This window comes from Pezoporus occidentalis, unplaced genomic scaffold (assembly GCF_034315485.1).
Source record: "Pezoporus occidentalis ecotype Australia unplaced genomic scaffold, CSIRO_AGI_Poc_V1 ctg130, whole genome shotgun sequence".
NCBI lineage: Eukaryota > Metazoa > Chordata > Aves > Psittaciformes > Psittacidae > Pezoporus > Pezoporus occidentalis.
Window position 1 is genome coordinate 3,399,645 of NW_026913104.1, and position 11,071 is coordinate 3,410,715.

At 46.6% G+C, this 11,071-nt stretch overlaps 1 protein-coding gene across 2 annotated transcripts in view; it reads right to left on the reverse strand.

Moving 5' to 3' along the window:
- UBASH3B (ubiquitin associated and SH3 domain containing B) overlaps positions 1-7,043 on the reverse strand; it is a 61,914-nt gene extending 54,871 nt beyond the window's left edge. Inside the window, exon 1 of one of the 2 annotated variants that reach the window (XM_062608840.1) lies at positions 6,742-7,043. In XM_062608840.1, the coding sequence (XP_062464824.1) occupies positions 6,742-6,905 (164 nt within the window). In that variant the 5' untranslated portion in view covers positions 6,906-7,043. The remainder of the gene's footprint in view (positions 1-6,741) is intronic. The other variant, XM_062608839.1, reaches the window with a different exon arrangement.
- Positions 7,044-11,071: the final 4,028 nt, after the last annotated feature.

The following is an 11,071-nucleotide window of genomic DNA, read 5'->3' on the forward strand; positions in this document are numbered from 1 at the left end:
GCAGGTCCCATCAGGAGCTCAGCAGAGTTAGATCTTGACATTTAAAAGCACCAAATTACTACTTTTTGGGGTACACTTTAGCTCATGATCTACCACAGTTCCCCCCTGACTTGAGCTGTAGTCTAGGAGTAAGCTTCCAGAGGGCTTTATAAGGCAGAGTTCTGCAGAAACAGGCCAACATGCTGCCTCTGTCACCAAGCCTCCAAGGGGAAATAATACTCAGCACTTTATGCAAACAAAGCTCCATTCAAATAGTCCGGGCTGGGTATCTGGAATCATGAGTTTCTCCAGTGAGTCTTTGTCCTGAGAATCTCATCAGGAGATTTAAACTGGCTCCTGACAGTAGTATCAGGTCTGTGAATTGGGAGAGAAAAAGGGACTGAAAAGGAAAAGATAACACTGGTATCTCTATCACTGATACATAGCTTGAAAGGCAATTGCACGCTAAGGATCAAGTTACTAACTGGTTTTTGATACAGAAGGCACAAAGGCTCTGTCAGTGACATGTAGGGTCTGGGTTGTGCTTTCTGAAGCTCCTCTCCTTCCTAGTGTAAAGGGTAGGATCAAATCTAGGACCTTTGCTCCAAGACACAAAACTCATCAGAGAGAAGCACAAGCAAATGTTTTCTTGTCACCGTGTCGTTTTTAATCCCAAACTGAGCTAAATACCCAGGGACCAGGAAACTTTCTGACATCTCTTCGAGTGTTTGCCAAAGTTAAAACACATCTCAGAAATCCAGGGACTGCCGTCTTCTGGCTGACTTCCACTGAACGAGGAACTCGCTGCATATGGTGATGTTACTGAGACATTTCAATCTGAGATCCCAGTGAAGCATGGTGTGTGAAGCCAATATAAATGTGTGTTGGTTTGTTTCTCTCCTCTGAGCTTGCCTTCTGGGCAGCTAGCACTTCTGCAGCAAGTCTTGCAGTGCCTTGCTGACCTTGGCTCTGCTGTAAGCAATCTTTGTACAAGGATTTTCTGCCCCTAAATCATTTTCTCAATATTTTTGGCAGAAGCATCTTCTTTGTCGATATTGGACCTGAATATCTGATTGTTCCACTTCTCCCAACTGTCAGATATGATTAATGCCAGTTATGTATACAGATTCCAGAACTGCTGCGGAAGGATGGAGCGCTACTGCTGCCATTATAATTTTGAGTGTGATCTTATCATGGGAATGACTCCTTCAGCCTCGGATAAGACAGGGGCTCTCTCCATTTGAAAATGTTACACAATGGCATGGTAATGGATGTTCTACTTGGATCAGATAATCTAACTCTTGTGATTAAGCTAATAGACTGAAACAATAGATTTAGGTGCAAGTGCCAGCCTAACTACAGATTTGACATCTATATTAAGCTTCTCTGTGCCTCAGTTTCCAGACAATACAGTGGGAATAGAGAACCCTCTATGTTTTATCACTTTAGATCTTCAAAGTAAGGAAGTGTCTCATAAAGATCTCTCCCACACCAAACATGTTGGAACTGCTAGCACATAACAGTCTGAATACTGCAGTAACCATCTCTCTGTCCCACAGCAGAAATGTGCAATAAAGCCAATGGAAAAATATCCATATGCAGAGTAGGCACGGGTCTCAGTCCCTAATGTATGTTTGCTCCAGCCTTTCTCCAGTGCACCTTCCCCACAGCTGCTAACTCAATTGCAGTATCCATGTTCCACTGCGCAGTGCAGACCTGTTGGATCCCTTCCAGCACAGATGTACCGAATTGTTATGAGGCCTCAGTGCTGAACCTAGGGATTGCAGTACATGAACTAGACCAGTTAATTGCTCAGGCTGTTGCTCAAGTTACAATGTGGAATCTCATCCGTTAAGCCCCTGCATGGGCTAAGAGCTGTGCGTCTCAGAACTGAGCAAAGCTCCAACCAGCACATAGAAAGGGAAGGTCACAGTAGGGAAGGCAGGTCTTGTCTAAGTGATGTGCACCTCTAGTGAGTTCTTCCACCTTCCCCATTGGTAGAGTGTAAACAGATCACAAATGCTCCCTACGAAGTTCCTAATCAAAAACGTCCATTGACCTGATTGATGGCTGGTGTGCAGTACTAGAAGTGGAAGTATTTTGGCTAGATGGTTTCTCTTTTGCACTGTCCAGTGTGGCTCTATCCAAGCCCAAAACTCACTGTCTTGAATCATGAGCAAAGACAGAGCGTTAGGGGAAGCTTTTGCCCAAGCTAAACACCTGCATTTTCTATTCAATAACTAAAGATTTCCTCCAGTGCTGTTACCAAACTTGGAAATCCACTTTTAATGCAGCCTTCTAAACTGTTGCTTCTAGAAACATTTGCATCCATTGACTTCATCACTCAAGATGGGGTTTCCCTCCACACCCCAAGCCAGCACAAGTCTCTGTGAATCATGGAAACGCTTCTAAAGCTTGAGCTCAAGTGGGACTTGGGGGATGCCTATGTTATGGGCTGCTCCTTTGTAGCAGGATGAATTTCAGCCAAGAGTATTTGCACAAAACTAATACCCTGCAGGCAAGGCCGTGAAGGAACAGAAACCACTTCAAAATCGGAAGATTATCTGCAGCACTTTTTTTCCATGCAGTATTTTCCCAAACCCAGCTCAAACCCTAGAGGGATGAGAGACTTCGCAGCCTTTCTGTGCTATGTTGCTAAGTCTGTTACTAGGCAAAACATGTTTAAGCAGCCTAGAAAACGTTTTCAAAACACAAGAGAAGATTTTACTGTTTGTAAACTGGATCTGAGCTTCTTTTCTTTGATAATAATGAACCTCTTAATACTCCTCAGTTCTCCTAGTTACTGAGAAAGCAAATCCAAATCAGACTGGCTTGGCTCTATTTGGGTCCAGGGGAAATGTTGTACAGCTTTGTGAATGAATTAACTCCTCTTCATGCCCATGAACACAGAGTTAAGCCCAGGTGGTCTTTTGTAGGTGGGAGGAAGGAGGAAATGTGTAGCATGGGTGAAGTTGATTCATGCTAAACTATACAATATTCTTGTCTATCCCATTTTTATGGCAGGGAAGTGTTTTCAATTATGTCTAGCATCAGCAGACCCACTATACACTGAACCAATGTTATGGACCTCTGTGTAGAAGGTGGTCCCCTCTTTTCTGGCTGAGATGATGGGAAGGAACGTCAGTTTAGTTTTAGAAAGCTTTTCTACCCGTGCCAAGTACAGTGCTCATCTCTTGGGCTTATCACACAGAGCATGGCAACCAAAAAAGCATGATGCCTCTAATTTAAGTGCTCTGTTTTATGGACAGTGATTTACCCCGTTTGAGTAATGACAGGGGTCAGAGAATTATCTTCATTTTTCTAGGCCTGGATCTCTTCGGAAACAGCACCTCAGGGCTGTGGCTTGAATTCAGAATTGCATGCAGAAACTCAAGTAACATTTGATGTTGTATGTATTTATCTATTCATGCACATATGTGCACCCAGAATTGAAACAAAACAAAGTAGGATTTTTTTCTCATCCTAGAATTTCATCTGTCTGTTTTGGGGCTTGTTTTGGAGCAGTTTCAATCCTGACATGAAGCTTTAAAACCTGTGAATCACTGAACTTGCTGATTCTGGAGCCACATTGATTTCTGCACCGTGCAGGCTACAGGTTTTCTACTGCTTAACGCTGTACCTGTTCCAATAACTTAATTTTGGTCAAAGGCCTTCTTCCATCCTGAAACAAACTGCAGCCCATCACTAAATTTCCCTGTGTTTAGCATTTTACAGCGATACATGTTACACATACATTCTTTTAATTGCTTGTACATGCATAAGAGTTTTAAGTGATTTCAGTTGAAACCCTGTGGTATCAACGGCCTGTAAACCACATTGTGCTCCCCTTTCTATTTAATAGGAATACTATCAACACCTATATAGGGATTATCACACAATAACGAGAGGTGCTGGCAGTCAGATTAGATTTGTGTCTGCAACCACTGACAGTAGATCCATTATTCTATGGTTCTGTGATTATGTGATGATGTACAACATTTTGGGAATAGTAGTTGTGTGAAATCTCTTTCTAGATGAAGCCTGTTCTTGTGTTAAGGGGGATCTGGTTAGACTTTTGTGTGACCCCAGGTGAAATAAAAGGCTGGTCTTGGTGCCTGAATTGCAAAATGGCAATCGTAACATCACCTTTGCCTTCCTTCCTTGGTTAAATCAGAAACTGCCTGGGATAGGGACAGCCGCCTCCTGTGCGACTAGACAGTACGTAATGTAATGGGATAATTACAAAATAAAGAGGTAATGATTGTGTGCTGATGAAGAAAGAGAACAGCTCTTCACTGTAACAGTCCAAAGCGATGACATAATACAGTGGTTTGAGCCATTGCTATCCACAGGTAAGTGCACCCAAAGGTGATTTATACCACCCTGCATCACCATGTAGAGTAGCCCAGCCGAATTGAAGCTGTTTCTGGGAAGGAGGAAAATATTCTGACAGACAGGTGTGGACCTCTGAGTTCTTATTGCTGTCATAAACTGTAACAAGGGAGAATCAAATAATGATGATTTCAGCTTTGAAGAGACAAAAGCTGACCTGCCCATTGGTAGGGGTGTGAGGTATGTGAAGTTATTGAGCTGAATTAGAAGCTGAAAGTTAAGCAATGCGAGTACTCCCCAGGATCTCAGTACCGTCTCAATACTGCATCTAAACCCAGCATTATTGTCACCTCCAGGTAGCTCCTGTGTCTCTTACCCTGCCTTCAACTGTCCTCTCTGTCCCCTGCCCTGGTCAATCCCCCCAGCTCAAACAGGAAGCCAGGAGGCCACCGATGCCAGCAGCAGTGGCATTTTGTGACACGGCTGACAGACCAGTCTGACAACGTGGAGCTTTGTTTTGCATAAGCCATCCAAACAGATGGTCACCACTTCGAAGTATCAGCCTGGTTTGTATCTGTATGGAGCATCTACAAGCACAGATCTGAAATCCCCTGTTCTGTCGAATTCTCTGCCTGCTGTTGTAGCTGTGGCTTTGATTTAGAAAACAGGGGTGGGAGAGTTTTGGGACAAGACTCAAAAGGGCTTTACTCTAAGGCTACTTCTCAGTACCAGTTTGGGGAGACACAGTGTTTTTACCTCCTTGGCAACCCGCTATTCTTACTCACTCACACTTGCAGAGTAATATGCTGTGAGTTAAAAAGCAGTGACCTTTAGGGAACGTCCTTTTGCCATGCAGCCCTCTCTCGTGCTTCCAAACCCGTGTGCCATTCTGTAGTGTACCCTCATTGGTGGTTTGTTGGGGTTTATTTCTGTCTTGCTTCTTATCTGATTTTCAGTGATGAATTGTGTGTAGTATTTCCAGTGGGCTGGAATAGCGGTGCTAATTGCTACTTCACATCAGGAGCGTGGTCCCCCTCCCCTGATAACAGCTGAGTTATCAAACAGGGTTCTATTGCAGTACCTTGCGTTTAATATCAAGACAGTTTTACCCGTCTGGCAGGTTATATTTGCAATAGCTACTCTTTGCAGTTGGGGATGTTTTATGCCTTTCCCTGGCTTGCTGTCTGTGTTTAACCCTTCCTATCCTGCATGATGAAGCTTTGGGTCCATTTTTGTTCAATGTTAGCATTTTCTTGGGCAAGAATATGAACCACAGACACAGTTCCTCAGCTAACGTTTAGGTTAAGAGCAGGGCTGACTGTCAGCCTTGATGGCACTGTTGTACAGGTAAATAACCAGTTTCATTCATAGTATCAAGCTGGTTTTCCCTCTGCCTACACTAAAAGATGCACATCTGTTTTTCCAGGCGAGCAGAGCATGAAGTCACCCATCTCCTGCTTATCTCCCCTTGCATTCATTGTATATAAATGCTGTATGTTGATTTCAGGAGATAACTGTATAGATCACTGAGAGGCATAAGGAACATAAGTAGGACAATGGAAAACGTATGTTGGATTTTCTGTATGTGCTAGTGGACCCACACCAATCTCATGAATCCCCAAATGACATATGTCCTTAAAACTGCATGTGTGCATCTCTATGAGAAACCTGCACAAAGACACTGAAAAAACACTGAGTTCTGACTGGTATCAACAGCAAGGAAAACTTAAACAGATCAAGGAATCATCCAAATCCCCGCGGGTTTCATTTGCATCCTTAAAGCGCACAGTCCCAGTTTGGGAGTCACTATGTTTAAAACTGGAGAGCCATTAAGTTAGCGTTAGGTTGCTGCCTAATTAATTTAAAGCACTAGCACACGCAGGGAGATTACACCAGGGCACTGCTAAATTGGGCAAGAAAAACCCACCACTTTGGACAAAAGACATTTCCTTCTATTGCTCTGTTCCTTTTTGGTTGACTCACAGGCGGATTGAAGGAAACCTCCCTGGTGACCGAGTTAGCCAAAGCAACTGCGCCTTTAGGACCCCCTGTTTTCAAAGCCTTTTGGAAGGGAGGGCTTTGATTTCAAACATTCGCCTCCCAACTTTCCAGCGCTGAGGGGACTGGACCCGCTGCTCCCTGGGACGGCACCTGCCACCCCCCGTCGCCCGGTACCCCGGTTGCGGGACCACGCTCCTACCCGGGGCTGCGGCTGGAGATGCCTCCGGAGCATCCCTCTGCCCGCAGAGCATCCCCGCACCGCTCCGTGCGCGCATCCCCGAGCCCCCGGAGCTCCCTCCCGCAGGCTCCGGCTGTGGAAGCAGAAGCAGAACGGCACCCGCGGCTTGCCGTAAAAAACGAAAACGGGGCGGTTGAGTGGCGGTGGGGAGGAGAAAGAAACCGCGGGCAAGGGGCCGTGCGGCGACTTACGCCCGGGCTTTGGGGAAGCCCATTGACAGCAGGATCTCCAGCGACGAGCCATGTTTGATGGTCCCCGCGCGGTGCTGCCGGTTCCGCCGGGGGATGACTTTGCTGTACAGCTCCTCTTTGGCAGCCATGGCGTGCGGTGCGGGCTGCCCGCGCTGGGCCATCATCACGCAGCCATCGCCGCCCGCGCAGGGCCATGCACACCCGCAGCGCCCAGCGCCCCGCCGGGGGCCGGGGCAGGGCCCTCCTCCTCCTCCTCTTCCTCCTCCTCCTTTCTCTTTTCCCCCTCCTCCTCCGCGCCCACCCGCCGCCACACGTGCGCGCCCCACGCCGCCACCGGGGACTTTGCAGCGGAGCGGAGAGAAGCCGCTCGTTCCCCCCCCGCCGCTCCCCACCGCGGTCTTAAAGCCGCCTCCGGGTATGGGGTGTAGCCCTGGCCGCAGCCAGACCCACGGGGCTCCGGTGGGGGGGGGGGGGGGGGAGTTCGGGGGACCCGGAGCTATGGGGCTGACCTATGGGGGATGCTATGAGCAGGATCACTGCTGGAGCAGATAGGAGGTGAAGGCTTGGTTTATAAAGCAAAAGCGCTTGCACAGACGATCACTGTTTCTATTTTTCTGGGTTTTAATCATTTTTGTTTCTTCTTATTTCGTGCAATATTGACCTAACTGCATAGGAGAGAGCAGGGTGCTCTAGGACTTCAGGGGCTCCGTGCGCCCCTCGCCGCCGCTCTGATGTGTTAGCACTAGTGGTTAAACTAGGTGTAGTTAGGCGAAAGAGTTGTGCTTCAGTATTTCTGCCTCAGTCTTAGGTTTCTGCATCCTTCCTGTCCCTCTCCAGGCTGTCACTTGGGATATACGGCCTCAGAGCCTGTCGCTTTCAGGGACTGCCCTTCCCAGTGTAAGGTCCGCTGTGGCAGAGCTCGTCTCCCATGCAAAAGCTGCCTGTTCCTATGGCCTGAGTGGGAAACTGCAGCTTTCATCCTAGTTGTTATTTCAGCCTTCAGTTTGGTGTGTTTGGGCTGTAAAGCAAGGGGTTCATCTGGCATCCTTCCCTCCTCTCCCTGCTTTCCCCTTCGCAGTTGAAGTCAAGCAGATACCACTGCCAATCTTCTCAGTGCAGGCCCAGCTCACAGAGCATCATGAAATGACAAAGGTGCAAAGAAATAGGAACCATTAAGAGGCATTTTTTAACCGTACAATAGTTAATGGAAGGAAAGCAATGTTGGCAATGACATATCTATTACTACAGATATTATTTTTACCATTAGGGGAAACAAACAGCCCATTTCCAGTTTGTCATATCAACGAAGCCAGAGAAAGGAAAAACTCCTCTCTGCAGGGACAAGGGGCCAGCAAGTCATCCTCGCACTGCCTGGCCTAAGGAGCACCATGAAAACTAAAGCTCCAGAAGGATGGCACACAAAGCACTGGTTGTTCATGGCTTCAAGTCACTTTTAACTCCTTTGATGTTGCTGAGGCACTGGTTCTTTCGTTTAGCCCCTCTATTAATTGGCAAGAACTTCATTAAAGTCAGTGGGTGAAACCAAGAAGCGTTTAGTCATGGATTTCAGCTGTGTTAGACATTCTGCAACTGTGAAATCAGGATCAGGCACCCAATCTATTCCATTTTAACGGAGGAGGAGAGTTAAGGCTTATTAATAACAATATTTGCACTGAAACATATTGCCAGAGCCTCCAGAAGTGTTTGTCACAGACAAACTCATCCCCAGCCGTGCTTGTAGCAGCATAAGGATACAGCTAGTTCTGGCCCTGGGAAAGGGGAAGGTGAAAATCCCACATTAACACTCCCACCTCGCAGAGAGGCAATGCAGGTGATTCCCAGAGGAATCTGATCAATGTGCAGGGATTTGGGGCCAGCAGAAATCTGTGTGGATTATTGTGGTCTGACTTCACTCGGTATGTTTTGCTCATGCATGTGGAGGGGGGGGTGGTGTTTGTGCTCCAGCTGTATTACTCAATCAGGAAATAACAATAAGAATGCAATTAGCTATGGAAGTAGCTTCCAGGGGCTTTGCCCAGATGAGAATCCCTTTCCTTTAGCCGTGACAGATTCAGAGCATCAATTACAAGAAAACCCACATTATAGAAACGATCATGTTGAAGTTTTGGTGGTTGGATGAATTACTGCAACTGACTGCACTGGAAGCATCAAAGATGTTGCAACAAGCGAGGAGGAACAGAAATAGGATGTTTACACATCTGCGTGTGTAACCCGTCGTCTGTCACTGAAACTGGCTGCATACTGGCTTGAGATGATTTTCCAAGCTACCTAAGAGACCGCCTCATGTTCGCATACCTTCACTGAGTGCCTCTGCATTTGTTCTTTCTTTACATTAAAACCCCTTCACTGGGAAGCAGCCCTCTTCTTTTTCCCCCCAACGGTTAAATATAGGCCTTGAAATAATGCTCCCTCCCACCCATTTCTTTTTGATTGAAAGCTGAAAATGAAGGCTTAGTGATGAAACAGGAGCAGGAAAGCAACAGGCTTGTCTGTGTTCCTGGGCTCTTCTGCTGTTTTCCTGAGTGAAACTCAAATATTATCCCTTTACCTATGGGAGAACGTGTTCTTAAGGGATTATTTATATCACTTCCTTCAATGTGACACAGAATTAACCGGGGATAGGGTTTAAAAATGCCACACTGGACAGCAAGTGGGAGCGTTGCTGTATACTTCAATAGGAAGAGGTCAGGCTCCTAAGGAATGTGAGCCACAGTTAGCTGTCTTCCCAGCTTGATGCTACCACCTCGCTTTTGCATGCAAAGGCTTTACTCTCTTAACAATGGAAGTGCTCTGAAATAAACAGTGCAACAGCAGGAAACGGAGCAGGGGTTTTGCTTTCCTCCTTCCTAACTTCCCTGCCTTTAAAAGGGAGTCAGATGCTTTCGGAAAATCCCTGTTCAAGGCTCTGCTTTTGAATTATTACCAATTGAATTGCGTGGTTGCCCCAGGGGGAGGGAGGGAGGGACAGGGACAGGATGTGGAGCTCCTCCTAGGCCAGCACCTCCTTTGTAGGAGCAGCAAGGGCAAGACTGTCCCTTCTCCCTTGGAACGAGAAGTCTGACATAAGGCTAACATTAAAGCTGAACAATGAAGGACACAGCAAGATCACTGTTTCTAAGACTTTGAGCCTGATCTTGTGATGATTTGCATGCTTAAGCCATTTGCCATACACAGACATGGCAACTTCAGGCCCATTGGCAGCTGGGGGCAAGCAGGGCTGCAGCCTCACCCCTTATCTTGCTCTGGCACATCCATCCTTTGGATTATTTTCCAAATAGTGCCTTTGGGGCATTAAAAATAAAACTGAGTCCACCCTCAGTGCTTTTTCCCCTCTTTTTTTTTTGTCTCACGAGTTTCCAAGTGTCAAGAAACAGTGATTTATCACAGAGAAAAATGAACAGCTGCCTCTCACTTGATTCAAAACAGCATGAAAATGGAGTCAAAGCTATTAGTGAGTTTTTACAAAGCTAAGACCAGAAACTTCAGCAAAGTTCAGCCCATTTCCCATATAGCTGGCGATTGCTCTGTGGGCAGTGTGTTGTGACTGATAACACCCATCTGAGCATATTCGGAACAAGCGTGAAGCCTTGGTGGAAGTGGAAGAACAACATTCCTGAGAGCAGCTTCATTTTAAAGCCTAAACCACCTTTGTCCAGATATTTTACCTGTTTGGGCTTCCACAATTGAGCTGGAATGAGCATTTGTTTGTGGTTCCCACCCGTAGGGGTAGTTTCCTTCCTTTGCTAAGCATCCATCTGCCTAGGTACTTACAGGGGCTCCTCTTCTCTCATCACTGCAATATTTGAGTCCCTCCAGAGTATTTGAAAATAGAAAGAGCAGCTGGTTTATAGGAGAACAGTATTCTGTACTTTGTCCAGAAGGCTGTGGAAGGACTTTCTGACCCTTTACCCTATCTACCTTATCTCAAATCTCCATCATGAGACCTGGGCTCTGGGAGGATGCATTAGGGTTGCAGAGGACTCCCAAAGGAGCAGGGATATTTTATCCATTTCCATCTTTTATTGCCTTGAGGCTGGATCTCCAAACTCTGCTGCAGACGTGGAGGTGTGGGGCTGGATTCAGCCCAGGGCTGGTCACAGCACTGTTGGCTTCATTAGAGAGCAGCTGGGGCTTGGCCTGGAGGATGCGAGCTGGCCACAGGCATAGGAGAATTTGCTTTTCTAGCTCAGATTTCCTTCTAATTTGGAGCGTATTTTCCTCATTGCAAACAAAATCCACTTTAATTTCATCATAATCCCTTCATTTGTACACAGAGCTGTGGGGCCAAGCAGGACTGTCAGGTGTGAGC